The sequence below is a fragment of the Equus asinus genome, chromosome 1, assembly GCF_041296235.1.
Source record: "Equus asinus isolate D_3611 breed Donkey chromosome 1, EquAss-T2T_v2, whole genome shotgun sequence".
NCBI lineage: Eukaryota > Metazoa > Chordata > Mammalia > Perissodactyla > Equidae > Equus > Equus asinus.
Genome location: NC_091790.1, coordinates 100,663,800 through 100,683,808, shown reverse-complemented (window position 1 = coordinate 100,683,808; position 20,009 = coordinate 100,663,800). Strand labels below are relative to the sequence as shown.

General features: G+C 58.4%; 1 protein-coding gene across 6 annotated transcripts; it reads left to right on the top strand.

Annotated features, from left to right (window-relative positions):
* Positions 1–1,805: 1,805 nt before the first annotated feature.
* On the top strand, positions 1,806–19,636 carry ZMIZ2 (zinc finger MIZ-type containing 2). 6 transcript variants are annotated; one of them, XM_070503293.1, is made up of 19 exons: positions 1,806–1,891; positions 8,142–8,276; positions 8,445–8,559; positions 8,903–9,105; positions 9,355–9,547; positions 9,805–10,068; positions 10,243–10,419; positions 11,113–11,190; positions 11,394–11,562; positions 12,223–12,367; positions 12,444–12,654; positions 13,321–13,426; positions 13,656–13,813; positions 14,437–14,504; positions 14,880–14,948; positions 15,194–15,438; positions 15,963–16,132; positions 16,216–16,455; positions 17,225–19,636. In XM_070503293.1, the coding sequence occupies exons 2-19, from the start codon at positions 8,227–8,229 to the stop codon at positions 17,330–17,332; spliced, it is 2,769 nt and encodes a 922-aa protein (XP_070359394.1). In that variant the 5' UTR covers positions 1,806–1,891; positions 8,142–8,226; the 3' UTR covers positions 17,333–19,636. The 6 variants fall into 6 exon arrangements, with proteins under 6 accessions (XP_070359394.1, XP_070359531.1, XP_070359344.1 ...); XM_070503243.1 differs by lacking the exon at positions 1,806–1,891 and adding an exon at positions 2,102–2,240; XM_014828326.3 differs by lacking the exon at positions 1,806–1,891 and adding an exon at positions 3,172–3,196.
* Positions 19,637–20,009: the final 373 nt, after the last annotated feature.

Genomic DNA, 20,009 nt, shown 5'->3' with positions numbered 1-20,009 from the left:
ACCCCGGTGCAGCCACTTCTGGCCTCCTCCAGGAAGCTGCCTGCAATTCCCTCATACTCAGAGCCTCCTGGAGGCAGAAGAGGGCCAGGGTCCCGTGCTCCCACCTCCTCCTTCACGTGAGTCTCTTGTCGGGACCAGCTCTCCAAAGAATCCTCTCCCGTTCCCCATCAATCCCCATCCTCTGGTCTTACTTTATTTTTCTTCCTAACCCTCCTCCTAATGGACACATTGTTACCGGGTGAGTCATTTCCTTCTTTTCGTCCCTCTGTTGTAGGTGGAGAGGCCTTACTGTCATGGTCACTGGGAACAGACCAGTGTTTAGAGCCCAGACCAGTGCCTGGCACACAGCAGGCTGACTATATTTGTTCAATGAACTAATGGTGCTCAAAAGAAGCAGAGCACAGGATTCAGACAGCCTTGAGGGGAAGAATTTCAGCAATATTAAAAATTAATTGTGGTGTGTCCATCAACGGATGAATGATAAACAAAATGTGGTTGCTACGTAAAATGGAATATTATTAAGCCCTAAAAAGGAAGAAACTCTGACGCACACTACAACGTGGATGAAACTTGAGGACATATTGCTCGGTGAAATATGCTCACCACGAAAGGACAAATACTGCACGCTTCCACTTATGTGACGTCCCTGGTGTGGTCAGATTCATAGAGACAAAAAGGAGAACGTGGGTGCCAGGGGCTGGGGGAGGGGAACGGGGCGTTAGTGTGTAACGGGAACAGAGTTTCAGTTTGGGAAGATGAAAAGAGTTCTGGGGATGGATGGTGGTGTTGGTTGCACAACAATGTGAATACACAAACTGGACACTTAAAAACGTTTAAGATGGGGGCCGCCCTGATGGCGGAGCGGTTAAGTTCACACGTCCCGCTTCGGCAGCCTGGGGTTCGTTGGTTCGGATCCTGGGTGAGGACATGGCACCGCTTGGCAAGCCATGCTGTGATAGGCATCCTGCATATAAAGTGGAGGAAGATGGGCACGCATGTTAGCTCAGGGACAGGCTTCCTTAGCAAAAAGAGGAGGATTAGCAGCAGATGTTAGCTCAGGGCTAATCTTCCTCAAGAAACAAACAAAAAAATTTTAAGATGGTAAATTTTGTCAGGTGTATTCTGGGACACATGAAAAAACTAACCATGGAGAATCAGGAGAACATGGTCTTCCTAAACGGAGAGTAGGAAAAAGTCGAGAATAACAATGTGTGATAACATTTGAAAGGTGCCACTGATTTCAAAGAAAGGCTGTGGGGCCAGCCCAGCGGTGGAGTGGTTAAGTTCACATGCTCCCCTTCAGCGGGCTAGGGTTCGCAGGGTGAATCCCAGGCGGACCTACACATCACTCATCAAGCCATGCTGTGACAGGCGTCCCACATATAAAATAGAGGAAGATGGGCACGGATGTTAGCTCAGAGCCAATATTCCTCAAAAAAAAAAAGAGAGAGGCTACTTCATCTGGCTAGAACTCCGGAGCGACTTTAAGACCGTTCCACGGGCTGCTCTGGAAGGAGGGAAGAGCAGCCAGGGAAGTGACTTGTTTGGTTCAGCGTGCTCTTCCCTACAAGACTCCTCCCAGAAGCGACCCCCAGACATCTTGTCATCTCCGCCTACCCTCCCCGGCCCCGCCCCTCCAGCAGCCCCCCGCTCCGCCCCGGCCTCGCCCCTCCAGTAGCTCCCCCCACCCCGCACCCCGCCCCGGCCCCGCCTCCCATGCCCTGGCCCCACCCCCTTCGCCAGGGCCTCGCCCTCTGCCCGGCTCCGCCTCCTCCGCCCCGGCAGGCCCCGCCCTCTCGCCGGCCCCCGCCCCTGCACCGTGGCCCCGCCCTCTGCCGGCGGAGAGCGAGCAGGAAGCGCAGGTGGCTCCGCGGACGCCGCGTTCGGAAAGGTGTGGAGCGACCGGGGGACGCCCGTGACCTGTCCGCCCGCCCTCCCTACCCGCCGGCCTGGGCCTGGCCCGGCCGGCCGCCGTGCTCCGCGAAGGCCTGTGGCCGCCCCCGCCCGAGCGCTGGCTCGGGGCTCCACTGCTCTGGCCTGGGGGCGGGGCCGGCGCACGGCGTCATGCATATGCATTAGCGGCGCGCGGCTCCATTGTGCCCTCGGAGCGGGCGGCGGCGCGATGGCGCGGGCGGCGGCGGCGGCCCCGGGGCGGCGCGCTACGCGGAGGGTGGGCTGAGCGCATGGAGCGGCGCGGGCCGGGGGCCACGGCGGCGAGGGCCGGGCCGGGCCGGGCGGAGGTGAGCGGGCCGGGGGGCGCGGGCGGCGGGGGCGGCAGGTGCGGCAGGTGCGGGCGGCGGGCAGGTGCGCGCCCCCGGGCCCGGCGCTGCGGCGCCTCGGCGGGGCCCGGGTGGGCTGGAGCCGGCCCTGCCGCCCACCTGCCGCGCGTGCGTCGTGGTCCTGGGCGGACCGGCCCGGTGCGCGCCGGGCGACCCCTCACCTGCGCCTTTGTTGGGCTGGCCGGAAGCCGGCCACGGGCCCGAGGGGTGTGCGCGGCCTCGGCGTCCTTCTGGGCGCGAGGCTGACCCGGGCCCTTGCCCGACCTGGTCCCGCCGCCTCCACTCCGTGCTGTGGCCGGCGGGCTCACCTTCCGGGCCGTGCGCGCCTGCCGGTACGGTGATGTGGGTACCGCAGAGGTCCGCTCCGGGGCCGGCGACGCTTACCCCTCAGCCCCGCCGTGGTTTCGGTGGGGCTATCCGTTTCCAAACGGGACATACTGATTCTCAGGCAGGAGGGTGTCTGCCCTAGTCTCTCTATCCTGTTCCCCCTACCTGCTCCCCACATCAGCCCCCGCTCTGACCTCCCCCATCCAGCTCCTCGCATCCTGCTCTCCCTTCTTGCTCCCCCTCTGACCTGCTCCCCCAATCCTACTCTCTTCCCCTCCCCCCTCCAGCTCCACCCTTTCCTACTTCCCCCAGCCCGCTCCCCCATCCTGCTGCCCCCACTCCCGACCTGCTCCCCTATCCCATTCCCCCGCCCTGCCCCTCTTCCCCATGCTGTCTTCCCTGTAGTTGCAGAACACCCATGGTGATGTCTTTAAGTCATTTCTGTTATCCCAGAAGATTTCACAGGGACACACACAGAACATGTGACTCGATGTATAAGACAGTGATGGATACGGATAGGGTGGGCACAGACTCACCCACCAAATCCTGGCATGCTAGACCAGAGGGCCTTCCTTGAAGAAGCTTGAGAGGTAACAGTTTAAGTGAGCGAATGTTAACCTCACCCAGGGGGTACTAGCCTTGGGGACTTGTCATGCCCAGAGGGTGGTTACAAGCTGGAAATAGAAATCTGGGAAGAGGAAGGTGAGATAATGAATGACAGATTCAGAGCAACTCCTGAAGGATAGGCAGGATATGCCTGGGGAGGACTCCTGATCATCAGATTGCTCTCCAGGGGCAGCCAGGCCTCCCTGTGGAGTGTCCACTAGCACCTGCATCCAGGACAGGAGCAAGGGCGGATGACGTAAGGTGATTATGTCTCCTCCCCTTTCCTCGGTCCTAGGGTGGCCACCATGTAGCCATTTTACACATGGTAAACTGAGGCCCAGGGTAGCGAAATCCTTGAGTGGTTCTTTGAAATGTCCCATACCGGGGTCATTCATAAATGCTCGTTCCTGGGTGTTTTGGGTGAGCTCTAGCACTTAAGCCAGTTTGGTGTTGTGGCCTGTGGGTAGTGGCCTAGGACTTCCAGTCACCTGAGCATGTGAGCTGCGACCTTTGTGTCCTCCTGCCCTACTCAAGCTGTCGTTTCTCTCTTCTCTGAGCCCGTTTGACTCCAGTGTCTGTCTGGTTGGGGCCTCTCCCTGGAACCATGGGCTCCCTGCTGCTCTGTGATTGTGGAGCAGGGCTCTTCTCCTGAGGTTGGGTGGCATGTTGTGGGATGTGCTGCTCCTGCATGACCACGCAGAGGGGACAGAGTTGAGGTAGAAGAAGGGTGACCCACATTAACATCTGCCTTTGGCTGGCACGCAGGAGATTGGGGTGCAGCTGCTCGGAGTCCCAGGGAAGAGGGGTCTGGGCAGAGAGTTGTCTGTAGCTCTTTTTCTGGAGGCACATGTGACCTGACCCCTAGAACGCCTGTGGCTTCTAGACTAACCTCATCCCAGGGCAGTTATGCTGAGGGTTCCTGGCTTCTAGCTGGAGTTGGTGTACAGGGAGAACCCCCGGGAAAGGAAAGCACCAAAGGCCGCACTGGCCTTGCACATTCCTCTGTTCCTTCCCAACTCTGCCTCCGGGGCCAGGAGGAGGGTGGAGGGTCTGCATTCACAGCTTGCCCCTCCCTTTGTCAGGAGCAGAGGGTCATACTCCGCCTGGAGAGTGCAGGATCTTCTCAGGGAGGAGGTCAGACTTAGTTCAGGAGCTGAGCAGGAAGTCAGGAAGTCACCGCCCTCGCAGTAAGCTCGTGGGGAACTGGAAATGTCTGTGGTCTCGTCCACAGCAAAGAAATCGCAGGGGTGGAATTCCCCGGACCCATGTGATGTAGGAGGCTGCCTCGGGCCCCAGACCAGCAGCCTCCACAGAGGCCCTTGCCCTGTCTGCCAACTCCTCCCCAGCTCCCCGAGGCTTTCAAACTGTGCACTGGGCAGCAGCATCACCTACAAACTTGTTAGAAATGCAAGTCTTAGGCCCCACCTCATCGTCCTGACTCAGGGGTGGGGCTGAGCAGTCTTGTCCCCAGTCTTCCAGGTGATTCTGGTGTGCTGGCCCTGGAGAGGCACTGGTCCTGGAGAGGCAGCAGCTCTGAACGGACGCCATCTGCCCTGGAACTCCTCTCCCTCCTGATCTCCCCTGCCCTTTCCTTCTGGGACGGCAGAGTGGGCTCGGCCAACCCAACCAGCTTTGGGGTGGGAAAGGATTGCCATGGGCATCTCTGGGGAGAGAAGGCTGCTGGGGGAGGTTTTTTTAACTAAGTTTTTTTTTTTGAGAGAGAGAATTATGGATTCATATGCAGTTGTAAGAAATAACATGTAACACAGAGAGCCCTTGTGTCCTTTACCTGGTTTCCCCCATGGTAACATCTTGCAAAACTGTGGTAGAGGATCACACCAGACGGTACATCAGTTCAGTCGAGATACAGATATTTCCATCCCCGATTTCTTATGTTCACACCCGCTTCCCTCCTCCCCACGTTTAACCCCTGGCAACCACTAGTCTGCTCTCCATTTCGGTAATTTCATCATCTCAAGAATGTTGTGTAAAGGAGTCATACGGTCTGTAACCTTCGGGGACTGGCATTTTCCACGCAGCGTGATTTCTCTGGAGCTTCCTGCAGGTTGGCGCCTGTATCAGGAGCTCTCCCTTTTTATGCCTCCAGACTGTGGACGCACCACATTGGTTAACTCGTCACCGCTGGAGGACATCTGGGTTTCCACTCTTTGGCTCTTAGGAGCAAAGCTGCTATAAACATTTGCATACAGATTTTTCTGTGAACATAAGTTTACATTTCTCTGAGATAAATGTTGAGGAGTGCGGTTGCTGGGTCGCCTGGTAGCTGCATACTTAGTTTAACGAGAAGCTGCCAAACTATTTTCCAGAGTAGCTGCACCATTTTACATTCCCACCAGCAGAGTGTGAGAGATCCAGTTTCTCCTCGCCAGCGTTTGGTGGTGTCACTGTTTTTATTTTAGCCGTTCTAGTAGGTGTAGGTGTCTTGGTGTGGTTTTAATTTGCGTTTTCCTGGTGGCCAGTGAGGTCGAACATCTTTTCATGGGCTTATTTGCCATCTGTACGTCTTCTTTGGTGAAATGTCTCTTTGTGCCTTTTGCTTATGTTCTAATTGGATTTTTTTTTTTCACTTTTGAGTTCTGAGAATTCTTTATATATTCCAGATACTAGTCCTTTGTCAGATATGTGGCTCGCATGTATCACACGTATTCCTGCCTGTAGCTTTTCTTTTCATCCTCTTAGCAGGGTCCCTCTCAGAGCAAAAGTTTTCCGTTCTTCCTTTTATGGATCGTGCTTTTGGTGCCATATCTAAGAACTCTTTCCATAGCCCCAGATCCTGAAGATTTTCTCCTATGTATTTTCCTACAAGTTTTATAGTTTTGTGTTGTATATTTAAATCTATGGCCCATTTCAGGTTGATTTTTGTATGAGATGTGAAGTTTAGATCCTTTTTTTTTTCCTTGCTTGTGGATGTCCAGCTGCTCCAGCACCATTTCTTGAAAATGCCGTTCTTCCTCCAACACATAGTTTTTGCACCTTTGTCAGAAATCAGCTAGGCGTATTTGTGTGGGTCTGTTTCAGGCTCTCTAGTCTGTTCCATTGACCTGTGAGTCTGTCTCTGTGCCAACACCACAGTCGGGATTAGCTTACCTGTATTTATTGTAAGTCCTGAAAACCCTGCATGTTGCTCCAGGCCCCCCCAGGCAGAACTGGGGAGCAGTTTCTGGCTGTTGGCAGGTCCCCCCAAGTGTCAGCTTCCCAGAGTCGGGCAGTGGAGACTGGGGATGCTAGCTTTTCTTTGCCTCCAGGCCCACCTCTGCCCGGAGTCCAGGTGACCCTGAGCCTTCTGGAGCCCCTGCTTTGTCTAGCCTCTGCCACCTAGGTGGGACCTGGTCCGGGGGAGGAAGGAAAGAAACCTGGGGCCTGATTCCTCTGGGAGGGGTGTCACCATATGGAAGTAGACAGGCACACTGCCTCTTTCTCACCTGCCGCACCACCTTCCCTCCCAGTCCTGGGTCTGCCGCGACTCCCGGTCCCCTTACCTCAGTCCTCTGTCGGGGGAAGGGCCAGTAAGGTCCACAAGCTTTGTAGGCAGGCTCGTGGCAGGTCGGTGGGCCCAAGTTGCAGCCCCCACTGTAGCCCTTACTTGTGGAGGGGCTCACCCCCCGCATCTCTGAGGCTGTATTTGCAGTAGATGTGATGGTGATCTTGCCTCCTTTGAGCTACCCTGGCGGTGAGGTCCCTGGTTAGCACTGAGGAATGTGAGCCTTGCTGGGGCAGCAGGATTGGACCACCAGAGGTTAGCGTGCCCCAGGGTGTGTCTGTGTTTGTGAGGCCTTGCAGCCAGAGCAGAGACTCCCAGGGCACCTCCTGAGAGCTGTAGCGGGCGTACCTCTGGTTAGACCAGGTAGAGGTGGACGTGGAAGGTGGCCCTGGGGTGCCAGCAAGGGCCCTGGGCCCTGTCGGTGAAGGGCCTGCTTGTGTGGGTGTCAGGACATTGGTAGCAGCCAGCCCTGTCACTTGTTTTCCGAGATACACAGTAAGAGGAAGCCCCCATCAGCACTTGGGTGCCACGAGCATTCACCAGCCACTGCTGCGTGTCCCTCTTGGCCCCTTGCCTTGTCTGTGGACACCCGCCAACCCTCTGCCCGCTGCACTGTGTGCATCCCTGCCCTGTTGGGAAATCTTTGTGGGTGTCACTGCAGCCTGTGGGGGTCAGGTCTCCCTGCCTGGCCCCTATACCCACATCAGTCCCAGGCAGCCCCCTTGGCCTTGGAGCATGGGAATGCGTGCATGCCCCCCCTTTTGGTCCCCAGAGGAGGGGCCCTTTGGGGAGCTGCCAGTCAGGGATGAGCTGCTGGCCCCACTGTGTGTCCAGCAGGTGTCCTGCACACCCCTCTCCCAGCCCAGGCTGGAAGGTGGCTCACCTTGCTGGCCCCTGGCCTCCAGAGCCCTGTCCCTGGGTTGAGCAAGCCCGAGACCCTGAGCAGACAGTGCCCCTGGGCTGGCTCTCCGTCCTCCCCTGTCTCTGGCCTTGGCTTCCACCCAGGGCCTTCTAGGGGGTTCTGGCAATCGGGTTCTGGATGTTCCCTGGCTTTTATGGATGTTCCCTTTGTGTGTATGTGTCGGGGGGCAGTGTAGAAAGTATTTGGAATCAGGAAGCCTGCTTCCAGAGCCATTCCAGGGGCATGGCCTGGCCAGAAAGGGTTAATGCTGGCTTCTGGGCTGGGTTTGGGGGTTGGGGAGGACAGAGGTTTGCCAGGGTGGGCAGTGCAGGGTGGGGCTCATGCCAGACTGCCCTGAGCCCCCTGTCTGGGCCCTGGGATCCCACTGTCACCCTGCCTTGTCCTGCCCTCCATCAGTCGGAGCAGAAGGGTGGGACCTGGTGCTCAGGGCTCCCTCTGCCCTGCACTAGCTGACAGGGTCTCCCAGCGGCATCTCCACTGACATCCTTCCTTCCTGTCCCGGCAGCCAGAGCAGCTGAGTCCCACGTAAGCACCAGTGAGGGCCGCTTCCTGCCACCTGCAGACCTGGCCTTTAGGCTGTTCAGAAGCCAATGAACCCCACAAACCCCATGAAACCTGCCTTGCCCCCCGTGCCACATGGGTGAGTGGGGGTTCCTGCTGCCCTCCCCTCTTAGGCCCCTTGGTCCTCGATGGGGTGGTGGAACGGGTCCCCTCTGCTCCCAGCCTTCAGTTCTTCCCAGGTGGGCACCTGTGTCAGCACCTGTGGCCTTCCTGACCTCAGTCTCTCCACTCGCCTCACTTCTTGCAGTGATGGTCCATTTGCTTATGAGGCGGTGCCTTGGCAACAAAGTGCCACTCAACCAGCAGGATCGCTGTCCGTGGTCACAACCGTGTGGGGCGTTGGCAACGCGGCCCAGAGCCAGGTGAGCCCACACCTGGCCCCCACCTGACAGCCACCAGTGCCCACCTCAGATCCGAGAGAAATGGAGCCAGGGCTTCCTGGGACTCCGACATCCTTGGAGACTAATTCTCTTTCCCCTCGTGGCGTGGGGTTTTCTCCTATTTTCACCTGGCGTCCACACACAACACCTGTGAGCAGCCACCCCCCCCCCCAACCATACCTCCACTCCACTCCTCTCCTCCCCCCATCCTCGCCTCTGGCCCCCACCTCCTCACCTGCCAGGCCTCTCCTTTCTGGCACTTTAAAGCCACTGTATGAGGCGATTTGTTGGGTGATTCGCTTTGGTGATTCTTGCATCCTCGTAGGTTTTGGGGAACCCCATGGGCCCTGCAGGGAGCCCTCCCGGCAGCTCCATGATGCCTGGCATGGCAGGTGGCAGCTCTGCTCTGAACTCCCCGCAGTGCCTCGGACAGCAGGCATTTGGTGAGGCTGGCGCCAGCAAGGGCTACATACAGCCAGGGGTGTATGGCCGTGGGGCTTACCCCGGGGCCCCAAGCTTCACTACCGGGTAAGCAGGACCCCCTCACCTAGTAGGTGTGCTAGGAGCCATCTGGGGGTGATGCTTCTAACTTGACAGGTGCCTAGGAACCGTATGATACCGATTTGTTGAATGTTGCATCTCTGTACCTCACCTGCTGGTTCCCACAGCTAAGGAGGGAGTGTCTGGAAAAGAATGGGGCTCCCCGTAGGTGTTTTATGTCCCCAGGGTGACAGGCAGGGAAGCGCTTCTGAGCTGAGCCATCTGTGTCTCTTGCAGGTATGCAGGTGGCCCGGGGGCGCCCGGGGGCCTGGGCCTCCCCTCACATGCCACGCGACCCTCCACCGACTTCACCCAAGCAGCAGCTGCTGCTGCTGTGGCTGCTGCTGCTGCCACTGCCACAGCCACGGCCACGGCCACCGTGGCCGCCCTCCAGGAGAAGCAGAGCCAGGAGCTGAGCCAGTACGGAGCGGTGAGGTCCAGCAGCTCCTCCCGTGTGGGCTCGCGTGCACTGGTCTAGAAAGCGGGGACCAGTTGGGCGGCTGGGGCCAGGGACCTGCATGTAATGTGCTGGGCTCCTGAAGATGAGGCCAGTGAGAGGGAGATGGGTGGGAAAGGAGCAAGGAGCTGAGGGAAGAAGACCTGGAGGGCAACCTGCAAGGGGTGGGCACAGGGCCAGCGCCCACACTGGTGGGTGGGGCCCGGATGGTTCCTCTCTTCTCTTCTCAGATGGGGGCCGGACAGTCTTTTAACAGCCAGTTCCTACAGCACGGAGGTCCCCGGGGTCCCAGCGTCCCCAGCAGCATGAACCCTGCCAGCGTGGGAGGGCTGATGGGCCCCTCCGGCATGAGCCCCATGGGCATGAACCCCCCGCGGGCAGCAGGCATAGCGCCCCTGTACGCAGGGCAGCGCCTGCCCCAGCATGGGTACCCTGGGCCTCCCCAGGCCCAGCCACTGCCCCGCCAGGGGGTCAAGAGAGCCTACTCCAGTGAGGTGAGTGTCCGGGCCTCCTCACCCTGAGTGCCATCCCAGCTGTGGTGAGATTGGGCATCTGTATGTGAGAGAGAACTGGTTGTGCTTGACGGGCGGCACTGTTGTCCCTTCTGGGGAAATGGCTTCCCCAACACCAGTTCTTCCCCTGGGCATTTTGCCTCTTTCTTCTTTCAGATATATCCAGGGCAGCAGTACCTGCCAGGCAGCCAGTACACACCCAGCGCCACCCAGTATGCACCTGGCCCCGGGCAGCCCCCTGCCCCTTCCTCCTTCCCTGGGCACCGGCTGCCCCTGCAGCAGGGTGTGGGCCAGCCCCTGTCCACCTCTGGCCCCTCGGGACTGCACTACAAGGTAGGGCTGGCTCCTCTCGGGCCTGCTGCTGCTCTTTCTGGGCCCTGGGCCAGGTGCTGTGGGACACAGACGGACCTCGAGCAGCCTAGGCTGGCTTGGGAGTGGGGCTGCGTGCGCTTAGGGTGATTCAGTGGCCAAGAGCTTCACAGGGGTCCTGACCAGTGCAGGGCAGCTCACGGGAGGGGGTCCAGTTCTGAAAGGACCCTCTGTGAGATTCATGTATCTCAGTAGAAATTTGGTGTAGGGAGCAGTGGGCAGGTACCCAAGCTACTCAAATCTCCTTTATGGAAGTGTGCCCATTCTCTCTACTTGGTGCAGAGAAGCCCAGTGAGAGGACAGGCCCCTTGGGGGCGTGTGGGGGGAGAGCCTGGGCAATGGCAGTGCCGCTGGAGTGGGGAGAGGAGGAAGTGTGTGTACCTGTGTCCTTTCAGCCTCTCTGTGGCTTCCCCATAAACTTCTCCGATGTGTGGGGTCACCTCTTTTTCTGTAGTAGTAATTTTTTAAATTATGAAATCAGTAAGTGCTCCCTATAGATTATTTGGGAAACATGAAAAGTATATAAGGAAGAAAATAAAGGCCAGGCCTGTGTGTGTGGTGGGCTCCCTGCCCCCAGCCCTCTCATAGGGTTAAGTCCAGGGGCCCGGCTGCGGGGCAGGCTGGAGCCCCAGGCGCATGCGGTTTTCTCTCCCGCAGCCCACAGAGCAGTTCAACGGGCAGGGCGCCAGCTTCAACGGGGGGAGCGTCAGCTACAGCCAGCCTGGCCTGAGTGGGGTACGGGCAGCCGGGCAGAGGGGTGGGAGGCTCACTGGGTGGGCATGTGGAGAGAGGGCACCCAGGCAGGAAGAACTGTGGGCGCCCAGCCAGATACCCCTGGGGCTCCCCCCTGCCCCTTTCTGTGACCGTTCCCAGCGGGGGCTCCAAGACAAACTCCATCCCCCCACCCTTCTGCCCTGATTGTTTGCTCAACCCCACAGCCAACCCGTTCCATCCCTGGCTACCCCAGCTCCCCACTGCCGGGGAGCCCCACGCCTCCCATGACCCCCAGCAGCAGCGTCCCCTACATGTCCACCAGCCAGGATGTCAAGTCTCCTTTCCTGCCCGACCTCAAGCCTAGCGTGAGCTCCTTGCACTCGTCGCCTCCCGGTGAGTGTCATCTGCTCCTGGGACAGGTGGGCGGCAGTCCCGGGCTCCAGAGGGTCCTGCAGGGAACATGGGGAGCAGGGAGCCTTCGCCTTTATCTTCTGTTCATGTACCTCTTTGCAAATCTGTTCAAGGTTTGGATCTTTTCTCTAGAAAAATATCCATGCACACAAAATTTTGTCTATAATTTCAGGGGATTTATGAGCCCCCTGAAGCCCACTCCTGGTTCAGAAGCCCTGCTTTGGGGGAGACCATCGCAGTAGAAGTTGGGGTCCTAAAACCCTAGTTTGAGGGCCAGGGCGATGGCAGATGGCCCATTCACGCTTCCTTGGCCTCCCACCCCCTCTGAAAGTACCAGAAGCATCTTCTTTCTAGGTTGGGGGCATGTTCTCTGGTCATAACATAGGGGACACTGGGCCAGGAAACGGAGGCAGGACCGAAGGGTGGGACACCAAGATCCTGTTACCTTTGGAGGGGACAGCTGAGCCCAGGGTCCCAGGAGAGATGCTGCCCAAACCCCAGCCCCATGGAAGGGGAGGAGGGGCCGTGCTCCCCTCACACTATCCCTGGGATGGGGGTGAGGGCAGGCCTCGCCCTGGTGGCCCTTGGCACGAGCTGCTCTGGAGCACACCACCTGCTCACACTGGCGTGGCCTGCTCCCAGGCAGTGGCCCCTGTGACGAGCTGCGACTGACCTTCCCCGTGCGGGATGGGGTGGTCCTGGAGCCCTTCCGCCTGCAGCACAACCTGGCTGTGAGCAACCACGCCTTCCAGCTCCGTGACTCTGTCTACAAGACCCTGATGCTAAGGTGAGCAGGTGCCTGCCCCCATTGTGTACCCCCTCGCTCCACCGCCTCACTCTCAGTGTCCATCTTCCCTGTGCAGGCCTGATCTGGAGCTGCAGTTCAAGTGCTATCACCACGAGGACCGGCAGATGAACACCAACTGGCCAGCCTCGGTGCAGGTCAGCGTCAACGCCACCCCACTCACCATCGAGCGCGGCGACAACAAGACCTCCCACAAGCCCCTGTACCTGAAGCACGTGTGCCAGCCAGGCCGCAACACCATCCAGATCACTGTCACGGCCTGCTGCTGCGTGAGTGCCCGGGGCATCATCTCTGGAGAGAAAGGCATTGGTTCTGCTCATTCCCACCAGTAGGTTACTGTTCAGTCTGTTCTCCTGGCCCTTTAAGAGAAGGGACCCAGTTAAATACACCCTCGCTCCTTCCAGTTAGGTTCCATTAACTGGATTTGACGGTCTCCTTAATCATGTAAGAGAAACCAAGCTGAGCCCACGTCTTTCTGGGAGGAAGCTCACGGAGTCCCAAGTTCCCAGCTGGCCTTGAATCCTCGTTAAGGAGTCACTGGATCTCAGCAGGCCCAGGGCCCATGCAGAGTTGGACTGGAAGAGGCAGATGTGTTGATCAGCCTGGGTGTGAGGAAGCCGAGACGGCTGCCGTGATGCAGTTCTGCAGGCTTAGGAGGTCTTAGTTCAGACCCAGCGTGGATGATGGTGGATGCTGCAGCCAGGGCACGGGCAGGGGCTCTCCAGTGACTGTGTTAACAGAGAGGCGATGGTTGAACAACTGGTTCGGGATACGCATTGAACTCTACAGAGAGGCTTAGCCGTGGGCCAGGGCGTGCCTGCCAGGGCCACCTGGGCTCCTTGGGAGAGAGGAGGACAGGCTCCCCGAGGAGCACAGCCAGCCTGACCTTTGCCTCCCTGGCCTGTGTCCCACTGACCAGTGTCCTCCCGTTGCAGTCCCACCTCTTCGTGCTGCAGCTGGTGCACCGGCCCTCTGTCCGCTCAGTGCTGCAGGGTCTCCTCAAGAAGCGCCTCCTGCCCGCCGAGCATTGCATCACCAAGAGTGAGTGGCCTTTGTGTTCTCTGGCCACTCGGCGGCCAGCCTGCGCCTCTGCTGGGGCTGCTGCTCCCTGTGGCACGTCCCATGTCAGACAAGGCTTTCTCCTCTGGGGCGGGAACTCTGCACAGGGGGCAGCGGTCAGCTCCAGATGGCCCCTTGGAGCTGTTAAGCCAGCAGTGACAGGTCCTGGTTGGCAGCCTCTCACTCAAATCCTTTCCTTTGTTGACGTCAGTAAAGCGGAACTTCAGTAGTGGCACCATCCCCGGCACCCCTGGGCCCAACGGAGAGGACGGGGTGGAGCAGACGGCCATCAAGGTGTCTCTCAAGTGCCCCATCACCTTCCGCAGGATCCAGCTCCCTGCCAGAGGTCACGACTGTCGCCACATACAGGTAGGTGGTCACCACAGAGCTTTGCTGGAACTTCCACTGTTAACTATCTTTAGCAGACTTGAACTCTGAGCACCTTGGCCAGCAGCTGACAGGACAGACTGGCCAACGGGCGGGCGGCCTGGTTCCCCTGCTCTCCTCAGACTGGGCTGTCGTTTTTTCTGTGTGTGGCAACCGTTTTACTGCATTCGTGGTGCTCTGATTTTAATGCAGTCTTCTTCCTGCCCACTCCTGGGAGCGACGCCTCAGTTTCTGTCTCTGCAGAAACACTATGCATGTGGACAAGTCTGTGTGCACCCTTCCGCCTTTGTGGTTACCTGAGTGGCATGCACTGCTCTGTACCGTATTTTTTCTTTCAACGCCATGTCCCAGAGGTAGCTCCTCATCAGCACAGCTGCCTGATTCTTGCTTTGCCAGCACGCCATTCCAGTCCCAGTGAGGGCTGCGTGTGCTGTCTCCAGTCTCAGTCTATTAGAACGATGCCGCCGTGAAAACCTGGTACACGTGGCTTCTCAAACACGCAAGGCAGTAAGTCCTGCGTTCCTGAAGCCACACAGCTGGATCATAGGATGTGACCAGATTGCCCTGGCCCTGGTGTAAGAAACTGTCTCTCCTCCTCTCCGCAGTGCTTCGACCTGGAGTCGTACCTACAGCTCAACTGTGAGCGGGGGACCTGGAGGTGCCCCGTGTGCAAGTGAGTGTCCCAGAGGCTGTCCTCACGGTGTATGCTGGGGGCATTGGTGGCGCTCCCCCAGAGGCTGCCTTGGGGTGTTTCTTTCCAATGGCGTCAAAAAATACCCAAGCCAGGTGTTGGGGTCCCAGCGTAAACTAAGATGATGCAGCTCACGCAGAGATGTCACCTGGTTGCCTGGTATAGTCAGTTCACAGAGGGCCACCTCACACAGGGTCACCTTGTATAGTCACTTCATACAGGGCCACCTCGTACAGTCACCTCATACAGAGTTACTTGCCACAGGGTCACCTCACACTGGGCAGCCTTGTGCAGGGTGACAGCTGAGAAGTGAGAGCCTGTGCCCAGACTGAGCCATGTCCCCTTTGTTTTCTATAGCAAGACGGCATTGCTGGAGGGCCTCGAGGTGGACCAGTACATGCTGGGCATCCTCATTTACATTCAGAAGTAAGTCTCCTCTTCCTGCCACCCCAGAGTCTGTCCTGGGACAGGTGGGGAGATTCCCTATGCCGAGCCACCATGTAGCAGGTTCAACTCCAGGCTATGGGTGGAATCCATATCTGACTCGGGCCTAGCATCTCAGGGCACATGGAATGTGCTGGGTGAGCACACGCATTTGAATGGAAGGTCTGCCTAGAAACTGTCTCAGGGCCAGGAGAGGCGCTGACTAGTCCCTCTGTGTCCCCACCCAGCTCCGACTATGAGGAGATCACCATTGACCCCACGTGCAGCTGGAAGCCGGTGCCAGTGAAGCCCGACCTGCACGTCAAAGAGGAGCCGGACGGGCCGGTGCTGAAGCGCTGCCGCACCGTGAGCCCCGCCCATGTGCTCATGCCCAGCGTGATGGAGATGATAGCTGCCCTGGGTCCTGGTGCCGCCCCCTTCGCCCCCCTGCAGCCCCCCTCGGCCCCTGCCCCCGGCGACTACCCCAGCCAGGGTGAGTACAGCAGACCTGGCCTGGAAACTCCGATGTCCCTGGGCAAATGATCCGTCTTCTCCAGACCAGTCTGCTACCTGTGAAGGTGTTGCTGTGCGGGCCACATGCCTGGGGGGCTGCTTGGGGACATGGTGGTGTACGCATGTCCTCAGCAGTGCCAGTGGGGATGGGCAGCAGGGCCTCCAGCTGTAGCTGCACCCACCCTCCGCAGTGGTTTGGAACAAGGGCCTGTCGGCTGGCACACGTCCACAGACTGGCCCATCTGACGCCGCATGTGGGTGTGTCTGGGTGTGGTGGGTCCCATTCCTTTCTCCTCACGGCCTCCTAGTAGTGTCATGAGGCCACTTTCCCTGGCAGCGATGGGAAGAAATGCTCTTTTCCGAGTAGTGACGTCCATAAATTCAGATGTTCTCTGTGGGTGAACGCTGCACGTCCTGGCTGTACTGTAGCCAGCCTGCCCTCCTGGCTGCTCTGCCAGCGTGAGCACCCCTGGCCTTCACCAGGACCTGGCTCTCTTCTCTCAGGTTCCGGCTTCCTGGGACCCGGGACCTTCCCCGACTCCTTCCCACCCACCACACCCAGCACCCCAACCCTTCCTGAGTTCACCCCAGGGCCGCCTCCCATCTCCTACCAGTCCGACATTCCCAGCAGCCTCCTGACACCAGAGAAGTCTGTCCCCTGTCTCCCAGGCCAGGTCAGTGCCAAGCTGAGGGGCTAATGGGCAGTCCCCCAGGGAGTTCCTGGGCTATTTTACCAGATTCTTCTCTCCTTCCTCAGATGGCACCAGCAGGTCACCTGGACCCAGCCCACAACCCCGGGCCACCGGGGCTGCATGCCCCCAACCTTGGAGGTCCCCCAGGGCCCCAGCTGCACCATCCAAACCCTCCCCCAGCATCCCGACAGCCCCTGGGCCCAGTGAGCTCGGGTCCTGTCGGTGAGCTGGCCTTCACCACTGCCACAGGCGTGATGGGGCCCCCCATGTCTGGTGCAGGGGAGGCCCCGGAACCGGCCCTGGACGTGAGTACCAGGCCCCATGCTGAGGAGTGTGTGGGAGCCGGGGCTGGGGGCAGCTTGTCCGTCATCCCCAAAGTCCATATGCTTCATAGAAGGGAGGACACTGACACCTCACTGACTTCCAGACAAAGTGGGAGCTGGTCAGCTGTCAGCTCTTTTGTTGACAAGTGTCTGGTACCTGGAGTAGCCATGAGGTAATTGTGTCCAGGTGCCTGACTCTGGGGACCTGGACACCATGGTAGCATGTGCAGAGTCCCCAAGAAGACTGGGCTTGCAGCTGACACCTGGCCTCTTAGGGTCTGATTTGACCTATCTGACCTGTTAGCGCGAAAAGGTGGTATGTGAGCCAAAATGAGTGTGTAAAAGACAGGTGACTGTCCCTCAACCGTAATAAATGAAACACGAAGTTCAACATGAAAGAAATTAGAGCAGCTCAAAGCAGAAAATCCTAGGGACTGAGAATTCCACCTCCTGCATTCACCCTGTTCACATGGGGGGGATCTCCAAGCAGCTCAGCCACTTGGGGCAGGTGCTGCATGTTGCATGGCCTGCTTGGACAACTTGTCATGAGTGATTCCTGGTCATGGGGCAGTCTTCCGCAGGGAGAACCCCTGTGCGGTCTTGAAGGGCTCAGGTGCCAGGCCTGTGGGGGGGAGGGGGCGCTCCATATCCCTGCTGGGCTTGGGGACCTGGCTGCAGTGTGGCTGAGCGGCCATGCAAGGGTGTGGCAGGTCCCAGGCCAGACCTGCTGACGGGTTTGCTTTGTCCTCAGCTACTCCCAGAACTGACCAACCCTGATGAGCTGCTGTCCTACCTGGGCCCACCCGACCTCCCCACAAACAGCAATGATGATCTGCTCTCTCTGTTTGAGAACAACTGATCCTGTTGACCCTGCCCGCTGGTGGGGACATGCCCACAGATGTCACACGCCCTGTCCCTCCAGCCCAGCTCCACCTGACACCAGTGGCCCTCCCCTGTTCCTCCCCGCCCAGTCATCTGGAGCCGGGGCCTGCCCAGCTTCCTGGCTCCTGAAGCTGGAGGCAGTCCTGTGCTCAGTTGGGGTGGGAGGGTGGACCGGGCAGTGGCCCTGCCCCGCCCCACTGGCTGCTGCCAAGGATTTTTGATGAGATGCCCAGCCACGCCCCACCCCATTGGAGCCCAGCTTCACTCCGGCCCCGAACAGCCCAGTCCACGCACACCTGGAGGCTCGCCCCTGGTCCTCCCCTCCCTGCCTGCTCCCACCCCCTGCGTTTTGTCTCTCATGGACACTTCTGTTTCCACAATCCCTCGGGCTGTGGGCCAGTGAGGAGCTGGGCTGCTCTGTCCTGGGGACTGAGCCGTCAGGCCTGCCATGTGGGGTCTCCTCCCACCTGGGGCACCGGCTGCGGCTGTGGGGTGGGGGCTCCAAAGCACAACGATGTACATAGTGTAGAAACACTAAGGCTGTGGGCGCCAGTCCCCCATGCAGCCAGGGCCCCCACCCTGTGAGGACAGCTCGGGGAGGGCTGTGGGGCCAGCAGCCTCAGCCCACCTGGGGCTCAGACCCAGCTCTGTGTGCAGATTCTCTGGCGGGCCGCTCCCCCAAGGCCGTTGTCCGTGAAAGTGAAGAATTACTCCTACCGTGTTTTTTAAACCATGTCTCCCATGTCTACCCTGGGTCACTGCACCCATCGGCCCCAGCGAGTCGTGTCCCCTGTCTGCCCATCTATTAAAGGACTTCCCTGAGACAGGCCTAGCGAGTCCCTCCTTCATGCTCCCTGAGTCCCCATCCCGCCCCCCTGCTCTGGGCGGGGCTCCCTGGTCCTAGCCAGGCCAGCTGCTCCCGCTCCGCTGTGAATTTCCTTGTCCCTGGAATTTTCCAAGTTGGCTTTGGCTGGAGAGCTATTGTGTGAAGTGTCGCCAGGGCCGGGAGGCACATCTGCCACCATGTCACCTTGTGTGGGCGTGCCTGGGGTGGGGAGCTAGCTGTCTGGGCCAGGGGCCCTCTGAGAGGCTGGGATGAAAACCTAGCTGGCTCCGGACCCGCCTGGGAAGCCCGTGGGAGGCAGCCCTAGGCTGCAGCATTTTCCCTGCCCACTCCACCATCTGCACACTGGCCACTGGCCCCAAGGGTCTGTTCATCCTGCGGGAGAGACTTAGGAGTTCCTTGAGGGGGCTGCCGGAAGCAGGGAGTGGGAGGCATCCAGTGTGGGCAGGCCCTGGGTGCTTCTGAGTTGCCCATTGACATTTCAGAACCCTAGAGGTGGACCTTCTTGTCCTTCTGCAGTCTGTGTTCCAAGTTTTTCTGGCCAGTGGAACAGAAACAGAAAAGCTTAGGGAGCAGCCACACACCTGGTGCTGCAGGGGGCAAGGAGGCCCAGGGTGCAGGCCTCCAGGGTTTGCCCAGGGATGAGCAGTTGGCTGAGCCTGGGCACAAGCCCAGCAGAGTGCTCTTCCCCATCCACAGCCTGTCCAGGATGGGTCCTCCTTTCTGGGGGGATGGGAGGCTTAACTGGGAGTTCCATCCAATGGTGTGGTCTCCCTGGGCATCAGGGAGTGCACCTCAGCCTGTTACAAGTCCGGGAGCTTCTGGGTGGAATGGGGAAATCGAGATGGAGATAAGCAAAAGGTTGCAAGCTACTCAGAAGTCCACCAGCAGAAGGATGGATAAAGGTCTGAGGGGTGGCTGTGCTGCAGTGTCGGGGCAGTGGGACAGGGACCACAGCCCTGACGTCACCATGGATTCCTCTTGAAGAATCTGGGATAACAGAGCAAGACAGGTCCAGGCAATATGATGCCACTTTTAGGAAACAACAGCAAATGTATTTTATGAGATTCGTGTTTGTGCTGAAATTAGGAAGAAAAGCAAGGGAGTCAACAAAGTAACCCCAATGCTTCCCCATGGCTCTGGCACAGGGCACGTCTGGGGAAGAGGGAGAGTGTTGGTGATGTGATCCTCAAGGGGAGTGGTGGCTTCATGGGTTTTCACCTTAGGATACTTTGTATGTCATGTATTCTTATGTATGTGCCAAATATTACACAATTTAAGAAAGAAAAAGCCAACTAGACCTAACAGAACGCTCCACCTGACGGCAGCAGGATACACATTCTTCTCAAGTGTACATGGGATGTTCTCCGGGAGAGATCACATGTTAGGCCGCAAAGCAAGTCTCAATAAATTAAAAAGATTGAAATCATACAAAAATATCTTCTCTGACCACAGTGGAATGAAGCTAGATGTCAATAAGAGGAGAAAAACTGAAAAGATCACAAATATGTGTAAATTAAACAATACTCTTTAACAGCCAAAAGGTGAAAGAAAAAATTACAAGATACTTTGAGGTCAGTGAAAGCAAAAACACAACATACCAAAACTTAAGAGATGCAGCAAAAGCAGTGGTAAGAGGGAAATTTACAGCAGTAAATGTCTATGTTTACAAGAGGAGAGAGGGATGGGGCTGGCCCTGTGGCATAGTGGTTAAGTTCTTGTACTCCATTCCAGCAGTCTGGGGTTTGCGGGTTCAGATCCCAGGTGCAGACCCACACCACTCATCAAGCCATGCTCTGGTGGCGTCCCA